This window comes from Myripristis murdjan, chromosome 10 (assembly GCF_902150065.1).
Source record: "Myripristis murdjan chromosome 10, fMyrMur1.1, whole genome shotgun sequence".
Classification (NCBI taxonomy): Eukaryota; Metazoa; Chordata; class Actinopteri; order Holocentriformes; family Holocentridae; genus Myripristis; species Myripristis murdjan.
The window spans coordinates 11,615,914-11,635,465 of record NC_043989.1 but is presented as its reverse complement, the minus strand read 5'-3'; the positions used below and the strand labels follow the sequence as shown (position 1 = coordinate 11,635,465).

The window sequence follows — 19,552 nt, the reverse complement described above, 5'->3', positions numbered from 1 at the left end:
CTCCAATTTTCGATTGTGGAGGACAAATATCTGTCAGTGCTGCAAAGTGCAAAGAAAGCTCCATGTTGCTGCTTGACATGTCGCGCAGACATGAGTAGCACCAACGAACCAAACAAAACTAGTCCCATGAAAATCTACAAGCAAATCTATGAACTTTTTTGTTTTAATAACAAGTTTTAAAACATTGTCTCGCTACATTTCAAATATCGCTTCAACAAAAAAACAACAATACAGCAGAATGTACACAGCAGTCTTCCACAGCAGCAGTACACCAACTTGTACGAGAGTGCTTGTTTGGTAATGGTATTTGTATGCATGGAATTACTGAACAAAATTCAAAATTCGTTTGAAACTCCAGCGGTCTTGTTATCGAAGATACAAAACATTGTCAAAGTTGGTCAGATGCATGCTCTCTGCTGATGTCCATGCAAAGACCAGTTTAAAAAATTGGAGTAACCTAGCTAGTCTCTGGTCAACTGCTGACCAGAGACCAGTGTGTGAACATCTAGGCATCTCAGCGATCACCGGCTTACTTGGGATGCAAGTTTGTTAGATGTCAGTGTCATCGCCAGGCTGCTTATGATCACCGTTTCAACAGCATTTCAACCACTATATTTCTATAATACAGAAGTGCAGTAATATAGTAATTTAAACTCTAACCCACAGAAGGTAATCTGATTCTACTTCATTTCATACTCAAAAGAAAAAGGCTACTCATTTTCACAATCCATATTTCCAAAATCCCTAATCAGAGCCACATCATTTCAATTTTTTACATCATATTTCATACCATCATTGCAATATCTGACAAGCAAATCACATACTCCATATCTTCTCCACAGTGTGGACCTTAATAAATACAATTTTTTTTCATGGGATGTAAGTTATAATTAATATCACAAAAATTAGGTGATGTCTACGACCAAATTAGCATGCTCTCAATTAATCACAATATCACTTTTGTCCAGCAGGTGTCACAATTAAACACATATAATAGAGATTTGTTTTGTTTGTGTGTGTGTGCGTGTGTGTGTGTGTGTGTGTGTGTGTGTGTGTACATATATATGCATATATATTTATGTATAGAGAGAGAGGGGTTTTCTTTGCCTATTTGTTTGAGAGTTTTAGTCATGACAATATGTTCTTTTGTCCAAGCAACAATTTACAGTTGTGAAGGGGTGCAGGAAGCGCTGAGTTAACTTGGCTATGTTTTTAATAAACACATATTTAATTTATTTCTGGGGGACAGAAAGAAAAGAAAAACACAATTATTTCCAAAAATGATGATTGCAGTCCATTGAAACCCCCAATGCAATCATCCAAGCGACTGACTGCAATACACATTTCTTCGCACACATTTTTTAAGACACTTTTCCACACATCTGTTGCTTAAAGCAACTTACTTGGAGCTGAATTGTTAGCAAAAGTCAGTATGCATCACCCAATTAAAATTTGGATTTTACAAAGCTGCTACATCTCATATTCCACAATATTCCACTCTGCATCCAGTATTGCCTTAATTTATTCTGTAGTGCTCATCATCCTAAAGTCAGAGAAAGCTAAAATCTTAAAACTTCCACTCAAGCTCTCTCTCTCCATCTACAGCCCTTAATCTGCTCCCTGAAAGATCTAAGCAGTGTCACCCGCTCTTGCTCCATTAAAGGCAATCTAAAGATGTCCTGGCCATTGATCAGAGAGGAGAGCAGTGCAGTATGGAGGTAAATGGCTGTCACAAGGCCTGATGGACCTTTTCTCTCCCAATGGTCATCCCCCTTACAGGGGAGCCCTCGACCTCCATTCACTCAATTTGATTCAAAGCATGTTTGTGCCTCTGGGAAGGGAAGGGAAATGGAGGGGAAGGGAACTGATCTATTCTGTCTCTGTAAAACAAATGACAGTGAAACAGTGACAATACCTTGCAATCTAAGCAGTGCAAGAAACTCAGGTGTTCATCCACTGGATAAAAGATTTTTTTTTTTCAAGTTAATAACATCACTGTGTCCTTGAAATTTAAAGCCACCTATATTTATGGACAAAGCAAAGTTTTAAGTTTTAACTGCATTTACAAACTCGTAGATAAACATTCATGGTACCAGTAATACCATGATGTGTTTGGTATGTTTTCTGACATTTGCTACTCTTATGATATAAATAACAACGTTGGCTTTGAAAAGGACTTTGGCTTTGAGGTTCAGACTTCACCCAGATTTGATACCTTACTGAAAAATGTGAATGAAAGTAGTGTGTGTGTGTGTGTGTGTGTGTGTGTGTGTGTGTGTGTGTGTAGATATAGATATAAATGTATGTGTGTGTGTGTGTGTGTGTGTGTGTGTGTGTGTGTGTGTGTGTGTGTGTGTGTGTGTGAGAGAGAGAAGAGAGAGAGAGAGTTTGGTGGAGGTGTGATTCAACCCTCGTTAGTATGCTTACTGCATGGACAGGAGCAAAAAGGGGAAAAAAATGCAATGAGACTGATCTCTGGCAAGTCACCGCGATTATGAGCGAAAGGAAAGCGGCAATTATTAACACTTCTCCAACAAGAAAGCTGTGAGACATCCGAGGTAAATCTACCATGACTATAAACAGAGGAAGCCAGAAAGTGGTGAGCAGGGTGCCAGAATAAAGCAGAGTAGGCAGGTTAATACGAGAGCTCAAACTGCGTCCTCACTTAATTAGCTCCTGAGAGTGGAGGAAAAATGTATTCCATTTATATCGAGCTATTTATGGATCGAGGGGATTCGGGATAAATAAATAAGAAATGACTCGGTGATCTTAATGGTTACGTCTAGCAGTGAAGAAACCATACAACTTGCATCAAAAAAAAAAAGCAAACAACTCCCAAGCCCCGTTGAGACAGGCCTTTTTACTGTACAACAATGTCCCTCATCAGGCTTGATTCTGCCACTCCAATAGGCTATAATAGCGACCGGACCGGGAAGCATATGAAAAACACCTTTTAATGGCAGCGACCCCGGACACCGAGGATAAAAAACCCATTTCTGAAAACTTCACCCATAAACAGCTGCAGAGGGTGATGTGTCAGGTAAGCCAACACCGCACTTGTGCTCCTGGTGTGGGAACGGGCTAACGATGTACAAGAAATCACCACGGCTCATTTATCATCATACAACGCGATTTACACACCAAGTGCTGAGACCAGGGGCTGAAATAACCCAGATTTCGTCTGTCCCACCGGACACGGGCGGTACAGCTTCTTATGCGGTCTCTACAGCTGGTATACGCCCGACAATTATGTACTCAAGACAGCCAGGAAATCTTCTCTTGCTCTTATATTAACTTGGAATACAAAATACACGTGCAGCAGTGGCCAAATAAAAAATACACCACATGAGCCGTGTGGTAATTGATATCCAGATGTGCGCTGTAGCCGGTAAAACAAACACAAATATGCTATAACGTAATGTTTAAAAAACACGTAGTGTACACAACGGGGAGACAGAGAGAGGACAAGCGGTACATATATATTTGGCATGCCCGTGGACAGCGACCGAAAGCAGAGGGGGTGAAATAAACTTGAAACAAATACCTGTGTACTGCAAGAGAAACATTGTCCACAGAGGGCGAGTTGCAATTCCGGGCTGTCCTCTGCTGTAGAACGATTTGTACGAAGGAAATTCCTTGAATGGAGAAAGGGCTCTCTGTCAGTCCGCTCCGCTCGGCAGACTGAGCTGCAATGAGAGCAGGCAGCCTTAACGGGACCTTTTAGCTGCTGCAAGCCCGCACTCACGACGTGCCCGGCTGTGTGACTTCGCAACACAACAAAATAGTTCGCCTCGGACCGCGACGTGAAGGCGGAGGATTTGCCCGAGACGCTGCCAGCTCCCCGTTACTCGGCGGCAAACTCCCAGTGTTGTTCGTCGTTTTTGCGCGGAGGCGAGCTCAAGAGGCAGATGCACTATCAAGACGGTGTACGGTCCTCTTGGAGGGCTACAGTACCTCATTCAGCCGAGACAGCCCTACAGCAATTCAATGAGTGTGAGATGGAACACGCTACGCAGTCATGAGTCCACACACAAATAAAACAAAATGTGTAAATGGTATGAAATGTGTTGCGCAAAGTGAAACCGAGCCGCGTTTTGGTGCTGGCACAGTTACTTACACCATCAACACTGACACAACCACTCTGAGCTGTACGTGTGTGCACAGGGTGTTTATAAAATGGTCTGGGGTGCAGCAAAGGAAGGTTACCCTCTGTGTTTAACTTTTTACACAGCTGTGGTTATAAGAAAGCGTCTTTGACTGCTGTCAGCTGGAGGAGAAGTGTAGAGAATATAAATTCAGTATCACTGCCTGGCATGCGCACAGTGAGCAGAGGCTTTTCTGTCATCTCCATGGCTTAAGACACACTCTAATGCTCTAAAACATATAGATTAAGCCAATCCCAGTCCAAATTGTTCTTATATTGTTAAAAAAGAGGATTCTCATCCCTTTCAAGTTCAGATACAGTGTCCTTAATAGTTGACTTTTGATGAAGAATAACGAGTAAAGTGAACCAATTCAGAGGGAGTTTGTGGTCTATGAGGGAAAAAAAGTGGCAAAGACAAATACATGTACATTCAACACTAAAAGTATTTATTCGCAAAACTCCTGGGCCAGGGCTTCAACATTGGCTCTTTGTGTCAAGACATGACCAAGAAAATAGCAGAGCACATAGTATTACACATTCATAAGAGGTGTGAACTGTGGTAGTAAGATGGGTTTCTGTGTGTGTGAGCAGGCTATGGGATGTGTCATGACAGTACTCAGGCGAGCCATTATGCCTTGACCCCATTATTAAGGCTCCTCAACCTGGTTCAGGATATGGAGGAGATGAAGACTTCACCTTTTCACTGTTACTATTCTGTTATCTTCAAAAGGAAACTGCCAAAAGCAAACAACTGAATGCCAAAAAAGGATTACCCTCTGAAACAGATAACAGTGAGCCTTTATGTAGATCTATCTCCTTCTTGGATAATTTCTTAGAACAAGGGGAGCATTTGATTTTCGTGTGTGCAAGTGCAGTGCTTGAATGATTGGTGTAAAAATGGGGGAGGGAGTGGGACAAAGTAAGTTTCTGGAAACAAAGTCAGCAGACATGTGCTATGTGTTTTCAAAGACAACAGCTTCATTCATAATGCTGATGCCTCCAAAGCACAGATCCACTGGCAATTTTCTTAGACAAACATAAACAACCACTTGTCAAGATTCCTCTAAAACACAAAAGAGAAAGAATACACTGACTGAAATTGAAGTTCAGTGGTAAGGGTGTAAAAGGTTTGGACACTTGAGTTTTGGAAAATATCTGCTGGATAAAACTATGTCCTCTTTTGCCCCACCAATAAGTCTGTCTCTATTGCTATCACAAAACAATTTTAAAGGTAAATAAAAGTATTTGCCAAAGGCCAGAGTGCCATGTCTTTTTTGCAGCAACTCAAAATTGCTATCAATTTCCAATCCACTGTGAAGTCAGGACACAATTCTACAAAGGAGCTGTTGGACTGAATCAAAGTGGAATGACAATAGTGTACTACACTGTGTCTTCCATCCATTGTCAGTAAGTCCTCTGATGTTCAAACAATTTTGATTCAATTACTGCAATAAATAAGGTATTTCCTTTGACAAACAATACTCACATTTGCTCAATATATAGGGGTGTGCCTAACTCAGAATTTTATCGTCAAGTCAGATTTGGCTGTTCAATACGAAGATTTGACTATTTGTTCATGTTTTCCACATAAACTATCTGGAAATCAGAAAATCCATCGGCATGAGTTTCAGTGAAGATTTCCACCGCAACAAACGCAAAGCCATTGGAACCTGTTTTTTTAGCATTTAAGAATCAATAAAAAACAGCAGCATACAGTATGATGCAAGATTTGAACTGCGGTCTATTTGAACTGCCGAAATGTTGGGCTACAATATGGATTTGCCAGAATAACGACACAGGCAGCACACATGTATTTCTGTTTAAATCAAGCACTTAAAGCCTATTTAGATCACTTTAAACATTAAGAAAGTGTAAATGAATGCACAAATGAAACAATTTAAAATAAACGCACGGCATGGCCTGGTATGAAATAACTGACATCTCTTCTTCAGCAGGATAGGCGTAAGTCATTTTTTCTCTTTAAACATAAAAAATAAATAAAATAAATCTAAACAAGAATAAAATAACTAATTTATTTAAGACTGGAATTATTTTTAGATGAAAATAAAACAACTGAATATATCAGTTATTTTCTGGAAATGAAAAAAAAATGAAGCAACATTAAATAAATGATATTATATTTCCTTTAAAGTGTAAACTAAAAGATGGCAAAGAATCTCACCATGCTCAGATCCATCTATGAACTGTAAAATAAGATTCATGAGATCCTGTCAGCTGATACTGACCTTCCTCATGCATTTTATCTCTAGCGGTACTGCACTGTTAAATTTAACAATCTATGCCATGTGCACGATTGTTTCATTAGGCAGCATAGCTCTCATAACGGTATTTTACTCTCATGTGCCAAGCTAAGTTTAGATTTTTAGCTTAGGCAAGAGGTTTCTGGCTGTCATGCAGCCTAATCTCCTAAAAATCTACCCTGTTTTTATGCAGCTAACCTGTTGGCTCAAAATGTTTTATCCAGCCTACCATACACTGCAGAGGCTTGGAAAGGCTTTGGAAATATGACACAGAATAATCTGGGGACCTATTTTAGTCTTGCACTGGCATTTGGGTTGTGGCTCAGTCTCTGAAAAATAGTGGACTGCTTGATTCTGTGCTCTATTCTAGAGAGGAATAATACTCTCTTAACCTAGTTAGTTCAAGGTATAAAATACATACACAGACCTAAGCCAAATTTTAAGTACATTAACTGGAGGTATGGAAATTTCTTGATTCTAAGATACATGGCGATGCAGAGGTGGATGATTCTGCATTGAAATTTCCGGAGCATCAGAGAGGCAGAGAAACTCATTCATGGTCATTTAGTTGAACACATTCGCAGCACAGGCCATGGGTCTGCACGTTTTTATGCTTGTTGTAGATTACAGCACCCTTGTAATGCACTGCATAAGGATTTATGTTTTGTCTTTGTAATGCTTATGTGCTGAGGTGGGTCACACAAATACTGGTATTAAAAAATGCAGCTTTTATGTTATAGACTGCTGTCGTCTGATTTTTGAAAGTGCCTTCTAAATAAAGGGGTAGTTCAGATTTCTCTAACTGCTTGTATTAATTGATGAAAAAGTAGCCCTGTGCAGTAACATAGAAAACTGAGAATGTGATACATTAAGACGCATTGAGATGCATCCTGCAATTGAGTCGCTGACAGGTGAATCGTACTGAATTGAATCATCACAGTGAAGATTCACACCTCTAATTTTTTAACACAGACCTCATTTAAATATCTGGCATTAAGCCTTCAAAAACCACCCATCTTTTCAAAAAACAGCAGCCCGCAGTATAGTCACATGTGACAACAGTCAATTTGCAAGTGTTATCAGTGTTAACTGATCTCTAGGTAAACAAACATGTCTAAAAGACAAAAAAACAAAAAACCTTCTGACAGATGTAGCCAAAAGGGATTGGCAGAACATGACAGAAGGCATAATTTCACCCATTTTTAACCAGGAGATATATTGTGGTTTCTGAATGACTTAAATGATTACTATATTGGACTGTGGTGAAGCGCAGTGACAAGATGCAGCACAGTGGTAAGTTTGTCGATACTAAAACAATCAGTGAATTTGTGCTATGTACAATTCTAAACTATGCCTGATAATCACTCAATGAGATCTGGGTTCAAAATAGCAAATCTATTCTTAAAGAGGGACTTAACTTGAAAATCAACATCCAAAAAATTTAGTAAGGCGTTTATGTCATCTGATTCATTATTTAACCCTCCTATTATGTTTGGGGTCAATTTGACCCCAGCCAATGTTTGACGTCTCTAAATGAATGATTAACATCATTTTTTTTGCTTCATATTTATTGAGTGTTCCTAATGTAATGGGCACTACCTGGTAAAGATGAAATTGACATGATGATATGTTTTCAATGTCCTGTTCACACTTTGTAACGCATTGGTTATAAATAACAAAAATCTGTACTTAGAAATAATATAAAGCCACTAAAACACCAAAAATCAATATTTCTTTCCAATTTCAGATCAATCAGTGAGATTTTATGGTGATTTGCATATTTTTCCATTGTCGCATAATAGGAATTCTGGGTGTATAAATGGGGGTGGGAGGGAGTTATGTTTTATTCAAAGGGCTATTTAGGTCATCAACAAAGAAACATAAAGTACCTGACACATAAACTGTGATAACAATTTTAGTTATAATAATTTTGTGGAAGTTTAAACTGCAGGGGTCAAATTGACCCCAAACATTAAAGATGTTCAAAAATGTGAACATAACAGGAGGGTTAAATATAAGGATATGCAAACATATAGAGCAAACTCCTCCGATTGTTGGGTTTTTCACTTTCCATGTTTTCGCTAGAAACGACTTGTCACAAATATACTAAATGCTTTCCAGGCAGAATTCAATTATTCCTGTCAGCCAATAGTAATGAGTAACAGCCAGTGCATGCTCTCATTCAATTTCTGTGTCCCTGGGGAACAATGTTTGTTTGATGTCTTGATTTTTTTTTTTAAACAATGATGTTCTTTCTGAGGCCTGCTTAGTGTAGCAAAACATTCAAATCAAACACTAATTTGACTTTATGCCTCAGCAGATGAAAGCGGCCTTCATTTGCTTTTTATGGTTTGTATGAGAACTTGTGTGTTAGTGACATTACAGTCCTCTTTAGTCAAATAAACTGGCTGAGTTGAAAGTGAGGTGAAATAAATCAAATTACTTCTGGCTGGAACATTTTTACCATTTCCTTCAAAGTTGGAGGTGCAAAAGCCATCTCAGAAGAGTACACAGAAGCCAAGCCTTCTTTCCGCTAGCCCTCAGTATAATTACAAAAAAGTGGCATAAATGGATGTCGTTCAACTCATTTCACTTCCACATATTAAAGCAAAAGCATATATAATAACTGACCTACTCGGATCGGATCATACATCTGCACAATCATACATTTGTTTAGTTAACTGAGAAATCACTTGTCTCATGAATTATTCAAATTCAATTTCTGCATATTAAATCAGACCTGGACCTCAAGGATAACTGAACATCTGAGCTGTGTGGTATTTTACCACCCATTTTCTGACAGGAATAGACTATTTCAAATCTAGCAATCTAATATACACAGACCTACATTTTTTATTAGATATTTCCCTGTTAACTAAACATATTTCTGATTATTTGCCTCAAGAGCTTTCTCAACTGTTTATCTGCCTTTAGAAAATCAAATATGTTGGTTTTTTTTTTTTGGGTAATAGTGTGGCATGCTAGGCCAATATGCCCTTTCAAATCAACCAAGAGGTTCGGGCAGCTGCTCCACAAGGCCTTGGGAGAATAAGAGAGGATGGTATTTAAAGGGTCTACTCAGTGAAAAACCTGCCGGTTTAAAAGGACTGCAGTGGTATTTGGTGTCATCCATTTTGAGATCAATGAGTGGTGCGGTTATAGCTCAGGCAAGAGTGAAAAATGTCACATCTGGGGGTTGATAGGGTTTCATTAACTCCACTGCCCTCTATGGAGCAAAAGACAGCCAGCACATGATTCTGTGCTCATATGAGCAAAACCTCTGTCTTTTGGGTCCTTACTGGCTATCTTTGACCTGTCTTCCTTAATCCCTCCCTTTCTAATTACCTATCCTTTCTTTTCCTCCTCCCTACTTACCTCAATATGCCTGGCCCTCTGACTGATGGTTAGCAGATGATCATCTGGACAGGAAAGGTTGAGGTGACTCTCCAGTCAGAGTCACACCTCATTAACTGAGCAGCACAGAGTCCCAGTACACAGACTGGCGTATCCCTGGTTGGAGGAATTTAATGAGTTGAGGAGGAGTGAGAGGGCACCATAAAAAAGTAACTGTAACCAAGGTGTTTTGTGTTGCAGAACCTTTTTTGCCATATTTTTCCTGAAGTGAGAGGATACAGGAAAGGTGCCTTGATGATAGCAGTGTCTGCTCTGGAAATTGGATTAGGCTAAATCCAAAAGGCAGCCAGGCCTATCTCAAGAGAATTTCCCTCCCAACATGAATATTGATGGAAATGGGTTTCAAACAGAGTGCAAAACAACTGTTAACCTCTCTCCGTAGTTGAAATGTTGTTAACAGCACAAGCTCCCCCACCATCATTCACCGCCAGCAGATCGCTTGACTCACACACACACACACACACACACACACACATAAACACATACACCACTTCCCATATAGCTACGAGGAGAGAGAAGAAGTTACGTTCATTTGCTCTGCCATGTAGGTACACTTGGCATTAGAATGAGTCCTCTGATACAAGCTAAAGTGGTCAATGAATGGAAAGAAGGGGGTCAAGTGTAGAGCTGCAACTATTAATTTAATTATCTCTAATAATATTTAATATAATAATAATGTAATATTTAATAATCTGTTGATTGTTTTCTTGATTCATCAATTAGTTGTTTGGTCCATCAAATCCAAACAACTAATTGTTTGGTCCAGAAAATGGTGAAAAATGTTGATCACTACTTCCCACAGCCCAAGGTGACATCCTCAAATGTCTTGTTTTGTCTCAATCAACAGTCCACAACCCAATGATATTTAGTTTACAGTCACAGAGCACTACAGAGACCAGAAAATATCCAGATGCCAGAAGCTGGGATCAGAGAATTTGGAAATTTTCTTCTTAAAAATGATTCAAAACAATGAATTGATTATCAAAATCATCGGCTATACATTGGCAAACAAATTGATTATTTGACTAACCGTTGCAGCTCCAGTTTAATGCATTTTGGCAGCAGTGTTTTGTAGCAAATTAGTCGTGATCCCTGCCACCAAATGTGCTGTCAGCCTACACAAGCCTCAAGTCTACATTTACACAAGTGTAATCTCACACAGCAACACTTCTATCAACCACCTACCGGTCAATGGAATGTCAAAAGGTCCTGTTACCACACTTTCATTTGTTTTTCTGATTGGATAAGACAAATTCTCAATTGTTATACTATCTGCCTAGCCCACTAAATCACAGAAACCTGTGAATATAAATGGCTGGTAAAGTAGTTATATTGTATACCAGGTACACCTGATGAAGCCGCCACAGTTTCTCAGCTTAAAAAAAAAAAAAAAAAAAAAACTTCTGAATAGAGAAAATGTAACAACAACCAGCTATGGCATAAACTAGAGATTTCATCTGTTACATGGGAGAGAGGAAATCTATAGTGTTTTTCCTCTCATGCCAACAATGGTGAAACCTGGGGTGTATTCAACAACGTTACGATACGTAACGTTGTGTGACGTTGTCTCATTGAATGGTGTGTTTGGTCATAAAGTTTTTTTAACAGAGAGCAACATGCCTCAGAGGTAGTTTTCCTCCGTTTTGTGGGTGTGTCACAGGTGTTATCCAATCAGTATTAGTCTGTATTTAAGCCTCCGCGATTTAAAACGCTAGTGCTCCATTATGGCTTCCAAGTTGCTATATTAGTGCAGCCTATGTTTAAAATGTTGCCCATCATTTGAGGAGGTAAAAGCACATGTATGTGGTAAGTATGATGATAAATCAGACATAGTTTATTGTTTTTCTCAATTATATGGCAACTTTTATTCAACTTAAAACTTAAAACTCATTTGTGTAGGCCTATGGTACAAATCATGGAAACAATGTTTAACAATAACTTTTTTTTTTTCATTATGGACATTGTATGTATTGCAGTACGCCTATAATTAATGATCAATGTAAAGTAATGTCCTGCTCAGACAGCTCTTTGGCTACAATCGCGAGGAGAATGGCCCTCTCGGCTTCCATACTTCCAATGCTTGCGTAATGCAACAGGTTGTTCAGAACTTTATCGTTTCTGTTAGCTTCACGTTATGTACTGGTACGTCTGCGCTGAATACACCCCTGTTAGGTGCCGCCTCCCTCCTGTCTCTGTCAGTGTTTTTTCCTCTGTTTTCCCCTCCCCTTGTGTTTTGTTTGTCGGTCTGTCTTCCTTGTTTGTAGGCTGGGCGTGGCTGGCTCGTTGTCTCATCTCCCTCACCTGCCTCCTCACGCACACCTGGTCCTTATCCTCCTGATTATCTCCACCCATCTACAGTGTATTTAACCCCAGTCCAGACCTCCACTCTTCGCCAGTTCATCGTGCTTCCATGCATGGTAACGTTCCGGCTCTTTACGAGCGTTTTGCTATCATTCATGCTTTGTGTTTTTGACTCTGGGCTTTTTCCTCTGCCTTCAGACCCTGCCTGTCCCTCCGTACCCTGCCTGACATGTCCAGCCTCTCCGGTGGATCTTTGTCATTTTTGTTGTTGTTTGTTACTACCATTTTTTTTGTATTAAAGGACTTTGATTGTGAAACTGAATCACGCATTGCGGGTTCAGTTAATTTGAAGCGACAGCTTAACAAAACCTGTTACTTTGTTGAATGCAGCTGCACATACGGGTTAGGGTATGGAGAAAGACATAAAAGTAGTCAATGGAGAGTATTCTTTTTTATAAGATAAGAGCTAGTCAAGGACACCAGCCACGCTATTCTTCAATCAGAAAAGAAGCCGTAATTTTTGAGCTTTATTTAAAATAAAAATTGCTTGTGGCCCTGTTCTGTGGTTTTGTGCTGCAGCTGAATTGCGCAATGGTGGAATGTGACATTTGGTCATTAAACTACTTCAAAAATTTGCAGTTGGTAAAGCAACAGAAATATTTACGACAGCAGTAGACTTATGAATTAGCTGATACATAAAAGCTACAATAAATGCTCCCTCTCTATTCAGTAGAACCTTTGGATGTTCCTGCACTCTCTGTAACTGCTACAATATAGTCCTGGCCATATGTTCACAAAGTGTCACTCTGCTCCACACAATATGAATAAAGAATAGCATTTCTCTCCCTCCAGTCACTCTCACTGTATCCCTTTTGGCACAAAATGAAGAGGAACAAAATAGAATCTGCCAGCAAAAAGTCCTGCACTCTACTTTTTTTCTCCATCTAAATAGTAATCTTAATGCAATGAGAGAACTAGGCAGATTATTAAGAAATAACAACTTCTCACTTGAATTAGCTGAGGAACATGTTTCTTTGTTTACTCACTGCATGGCAAAATAGATGTGCAAAATACAAGTAGCTAACAAGAAACATTATTTATGGCAAATAACAACTTTTCCATGCCATGCCTATGTGGAAACATGTTTAGTGCCATGCCGAGATCGCAGTTGTTCACGGCTGGGCATCAGTAGACTCAGCTCAGCTCCAAAGTGACTGAGCACTCGTCTTCCTCTTCAGCAGCTGCGTGGCCCTGTAGTGCATTGTGCTGGTTACGACAGCACAGCTATGATGCCACTGGTACACCCTTCAGTTAGGCTATAATTAATCCAGCCAAGTGCAGTCTTTTAAAATGGATTTTATTATTTTCAATGAAATATTACTGTCACATTTTATTTTGGTTGGGAGCACAGAATTTGAGCAAATTGCAATATAGGAAAAGCATCTCCTAACAAGACAGCTTCCATTACCTCTCCTAAAGCCTTGATGAAACCAGGTCAATCCTTTGATACTTTACTTTGGAAACTATTATGCTTATTATTTTCACTGCTTTGACTAACATCCAACTCTTTAGATGTTTTTTTTGGCTTTTTTTTTTCCCAGTGATTGCACCATGTGTCATCTTCCATCAGGTTTTGTTGGCTGGCCAACAGTACTAACTTCCTTATTTGTTTCTTCAACAAAAAACAAGTGAGCACTGGTGCAAAGCTTCACCCAAGCAAAAATACAGCACTGACACCCTAATCAACCCAACCAGCCCTCTTGGTGTGATAGGATAGCAAACTCAAGCCTAGTAGCTTAGTTTTCTACCTCTGTAGAAAAAGAACATGAGAGAAATGTGACCGTGGCGGCAACCAGCTCTTCCATAAAGACTCACAAAGACTTCGCCAAGCAAACCAAATCATTCTAGCTTTTTCAAAACCTTATCATCTCTACTAATGGCTTCTTCAGATCATTCTGTGGTTTTTAAACATGAGAAACACACATTTATTACCATCAGCGCAGCATTCCAATGCCAGTCCCGACTTGAGAGGAAACAATTGAAGCATTCCAGGCTCAGCATCCTCTGCCCAGCCCGCACCTCACACACTCACCAATTAAGAGGGTGTGGTTAGCCGAGTCAGAATCAGGTGGAGACCACAGAAACATAAATTTTAAGCCTGGGGTATACTTATAACAAAGTCGAACTTGCCTCAAGTAGAAATGGAGTTCAAAACAATGCCATGCACCAACGTGTGCTCTCCGTGGCTTTTGCATTTGTTTATTTACACTCTACACCAGTGTGGGTGCATTAAGATTAATGAGGTAATCATGAGTTACACAAACTGAAAATAGCAGAGACAAAAACTCAAAACAAACCTAGCCTGCTATATGGCTTGCAATTTCATTTGTTTTGTTTGCTCTCAGATTATTTTTTCAGTCATAACTGCCTTAACTCAGATTCTGAAATATTGTGCTAATTGTGAACTATGAATGCAGCATCACATACTGAACCAAACTTTTAGCTGAAAATATTTTTAAATTCCATTCCATTGTGGACAGTCACACAGTGAGGGCTAGTTTGCAAAGAATTCAAATTATTCAGCCAGCCAGCCAGCATATGCGCCCTGTGTAGTCTGAAGCCAATGGGCTTTTCCCATATACGTGCCCTTAGTTTTGTTTGCAAAAATCCTGCCAAATTTGCTTCGACAGCAAGGATACCATGGCTTTAATCAGTGTTCAGTTAATAAAGAAAGACAGGGAAACTTAGCATCTTTATTACCTCGCAAACTGACAACTGAAACAACTTCAAAGTGCCCCGTGCTCCTGAATGGGGAGAACAGAGGTTGCTGGATAATTAAAACTGTTCCAAGCAAATAAACCAGAAATATCTGTAGAATATTTGGGGAAGAATGAGAGGCAAAATACATGAGGGAGAGCAGACCAGACAAAAGGGGGCCAGGAGTGAGACAAGCCAGATATCAGACCGAGCATTCATTATCACCTGACTGACTGCATACCGCGCCGTGTGAGAGTAATAGGAAAGGACACGCTCATCGGCCCAAACCCAGCAAGAAATGAGCCTTTCATGGGCTGTTCTTGTGAGCTCTCCGTCACTTTCTTACACCATTCAATTTCTATTCTGATAGTCTCTTACTCCATTTCCCCCTCTATATCCTAACCAATTTAACTCTACTTCTGCACACATGCTTCCTTCGACTTAATTGTTTTGAACATGTTAAACATTTCCCGTTCAAGTGAAAGTTTTACACATATCACCCTGTCATTCTCCTGTATATATCTGTAAATACTTATACACCTACCAACACTCATTTCAGGGTTTTCCTATATGCAAAAACAGACTTCCTAATCCTGATACCTCAACAGGGGAGATCATGATATTAACTCTGTCAAAGCTAGGGATCTTGTCCCACATGCTAAAAAATGTATGCACACATACTACTCCAAGTCATTTTGATAAAAGCATGCATCAAAGGGCATACGCTATTAAGTGGTATTTAGGTATCTACCTTCCCCAGATGAAATGTGCATTCACTTTCATGTGATTTTTGTGACAGGAGAGAATTGTGTGTCACTGCTATCCATGTCTGAGTGCTGTGTGAATCATATCTCTAAGCTTGAAAGAGATTAACAGAGTTTGAATCGCAAGCCTTACTACTAAGAAATAAATGAGAGCAGCAGGTTTTGATGTCTGCACGGAAACAAGTGAACAACACAAATATCCTCCCATGAAAATAATGAAAACCCATGAGAGAATATGACAGTTCCAGAAGTTAAGGCAGATGAGAAGAAGCTCTTTGTAGATTTAAGAAAAGAAAAGATGTCTAGAGGGGCAATGACTATCAGCTGTGAAGCAAAAATGTTGCCAGCAAATCCTCTTTGTGCTGTAGAATCTCAACAACCCACCTGTTGTCAGAATGACCGCATCTGGCGCTGTGGTACATATTGTAACTCTGCGGACTTGCAAACACATACGTAAACTCATGCTTACACACAGACACACACTCACGCACACGCACAGGCGCGCACACACACACAAACAAGCCTCTTACCTGCGACTCTGCTTGATCTGTAGTCTTTGTACATCCTAGGGAAGCTGTGTTGTAGTGTGTGATCTCAGCCTCTCTAGTCCTGTAGCAAATCTGTTTTGGAAAACAACAACAAGGATAACAAAGGTCTGATCAGTCATTGTTGGTTCTGTTTAGAAACACGCCACAGAAGAGAGTGTTACCCCTGCAGCCCCGACTTATCTATTCTGTAGCCGTTCAAGGACGCGGAGAGAACTTGGGGAGAAAGGCCACAATAAAAAGGGTTTTGTCTTGAATAGAGGGAGAAGACAAACAGAGGAGAATAATTCATCCACTTCTCCAAAAAGCATGGCCTCCCTGCTTTGTGGAGCAGAGGCTCATCCAAACCAGAGAGGGCTCTAAGGCTCGGGAGGGTCCCATTGACTGCATTATTAACACTCAAACTGGGAGATCGGCATAGAGGAAATACAAAACGCTGCCAGAGGGATGCACAGAGAGTTCAGTAATGCATTTCCTTCCACTAAGAGGGGCCCTGAGGGTGTCGTGATGACCAAAGTAATTGGCTTTCTCCAGCTATGATAATCTGCATCAGTCATGCCATGCCAATACACTCTCAGGCCACTGAGAAGGTCACAGTGATCCCCAAACCTCACTCCACTCTGCTCACAGCCACCCCTGAATTCTCACTGGCAGAGCACACAAATAAGAGATTTACTCTCCAGGAGTGGAATTTTACCTGCTTCTTCAGTTCATTGACTTGACAAGTTTGAGTTTTAAATGTTAATATTTGTCCTTTTGACTCCTTTGGACCCACAAAACTGCATTAATATATCTTGTTTTGTTTGTAGATGACACTCCGGCGTGTCAAAGACCAAAGCAAACGAAATCTTCTCTCCTTCACAAGGTCTTGTGTGCTCTTGCCAGCCTCTCTGTGAAATGCCAGAAGCCAAGGGTGAAGAAGGTGTTAAAGACCTTTGACCTGCATTTTTTTTTCTTTCCTTTTTTTGTCAAGGTAAGGCATTGATATTCATAACAAGTTGCCTCTGTTGTCCTCTACAGCACAGCTTGAAGCCTATTTTTGCCTCTACTTTTACATTCTTGGAGCCACTGTACTGTCGCCTGTTCCTGCCCTATCAGTGGCATTTTCAGTACACAACTTAAGAGCCTGTAATACGTTCCACCACTCAGATGTAATGTAACAGTAACATCAAGACTTTATCTGTTATCAGCAAGAATAAAAATGGCTCTGCTGGCTTTGTCCAAGATGGAAATGAATCATGGGCAACTGTTAAAACATACATTAAAACAACATTAAAACATTTTTTCCCACCTTGCAAGTCATGTACATATTCTGTATCTGCTGGGTGCAACATTGAACTAATATTGAGTGAAATATTCAAACCCACATATGCCATTGTTCAGTGGTTGCACCCTGCAAGCAGCAAATATCTAGACGTCTGTGCATCATTTTACACAAATTTCCCCGTAATTCAGCAGGACATATTTGGTATCTCTGGAATTATTGGTGAAGAAAGACATACATAACAAGTGATTTGAAATAGAAAGATGTTACATTATATCACATGCATGCATACAGACAATACTACAGTGGGACAAGCTTTACATTAAGACTGGGGCATAAGTGTAAAAGATGACGAACAACTTTTATTTTCAATTTATAGTTCTAGATTCCCCTTCGTTGTATCTTTATAATATATTTTATACTTGGAAAAAAAAGTCAGCATCAGAGGGACAGGGTGCGCATCATTGGGAAAATGGAAGTGTTTTTTTTGTTGTTGTTTGTTTGTTTTTTGTTTTTTTCTCCCTCCTTCCCTTCCCTTTTTTCCCTTCTTTGCTCCTTCTCCCTCCCCTCTCTCTCTTCCCATCTCATCCCTACCTCTCTATCTCCTTCCCTTCCCCTCCTCCTCCTTTCTTTTTACCCATCCTGTTTTGTTTTGAATATATTTGTAGCGGGTTAGGGTTAAGTTGGTTAATGGATAATCAATAAATACATACATTCTGTCTTGATCACAGTAAAGCAGATGGATGTTTTCCAGACCCTTGGGAGGAGACTGAAGCACTGTGGCTCTGAACAGAGCTTGGCCACACAGCAGCGACAAACCCACCTATGGGAGGAGCTGAGGAGGATAACTATCATATTTAGAGATAATGAAAGCTAAAACTCTCACCTTTTCCACTAAAAACATTCAGGTTCTCAAAATGATTGAGTTAAAGATTCTTGGAACAAAGGTGCAAACTCAGGAACTGTCCTGCATTTCAACCCGGTTTTGGAGTGCCATTTCAACATTGAAGGTGGATGTGTACAACAGAAATAAATAAGTAAGAAGTAAATGCCCGACCTGTCATACATTTTGCAATACTTTGCCTACATAACATGAGCCTGATTGAGAATTACAAACTCTGACTTATTTCTTTGTTTTTATGTTACATTTTTATTTGCAGACATGCAAGTGTAAGGGAATCTCTGTTTCATTTTGGCAAAAACATTTTTAAACACTATTTCTAACCAGATCACGCCAACTTTTCTGTTTGGGAACCAATCTATATTTGGTGGAAATGCAGAGAATGGTTCAAACTTTGGTGTGGGAACTGGAGTGGAACCGGAGTGGTCCTTTGTCAGTGGAAAAGGCATAACAGTGACACCCTCAACCTGGCCCACTGAGCCAGGGCGAGCCCAGCTTCAGCACTAACACAGGAACAAAACTGTTCATTACTTTTACCTTGCCTGTCACAGTGAATAATGGTCAACAGGACAGAAACAACAGCAGTGTTGTCACAGTCCAAATTCCTAACAAGTTTCCCCTTTATGAAAGTGAACTGGCCAGAAACATGAGCTGTGGAATAGCAACAGCCTGCAGTCTTTTCAGTTATAACAAAAAAGTATCATCAAAATCCTTAATGAAATTTCCTTTGTATCACCAGTGACAATTCTGTGAGGCGACCAAACAAACAGATATGATTCAGCAGAGACAATATGATGACACTGGATGCATGGCATTGTGCATGAATGTTTATGGGTGAATGCACAGCTGTTTGTTTTTATCCACCAGATTTCAACAAAGTAAAATGAATTCAAAAACTGTTTGAGGCTAGGAGAAAACAGAGCCGTACCTCAAAGCACTGGCTTGTGCTCAGATACGGGCTCTGTTTTCTATGAAGACTACACAAGATTTAATGGTCTGCGTCCCTTGTTTCCGACATAATGGCTTGTTAAGGGCAATGTTGTCAAAATCCAAAAGGGTGTAAAGAACCACTAAAGAGAGCAGTGAACCATGATTTACAATAAAATGTTACTAATTAATCAAAGACTGCTGGTTCTCAACTGAGAAAAGCAAAGCACCTAAATCTTGTTTTTGTGTTTGTTGACTTTAATAAATGTTAGGG

At 39.9% G+C, this 19,552-nt stretch overlaps 1 protein-coding gene across 2 annotated transcripts in view; it reads right to left on the bottom strand.

Moving 5' to 3' along the window:
- The window catches only part of LOC115366736 (ecto-NOX disulfide-thiol exchanger 2-like), a 194,767-nt gene that overhangs the window by 132,573 nt on the left and 42,642 nt on the right, over positions 1 to 19,552 (bottom strand). For both annotated transcript variants that reach the window (XM_030062321.1, XM_030062320.1), the window contains one exon: positions 16,172 to 16,261. In XM_030062321.1, coding sequence (XP_029918181.1) covers positions 16,172 to 16,205 — 34 coding nt within the window. In that variant the 5' untranslated portion in view covers positions 16,206 to 16,261. The remainder of the gene's footprint in view (positions 1 to 16,171; positions 16,262 to 19,552) is intronic.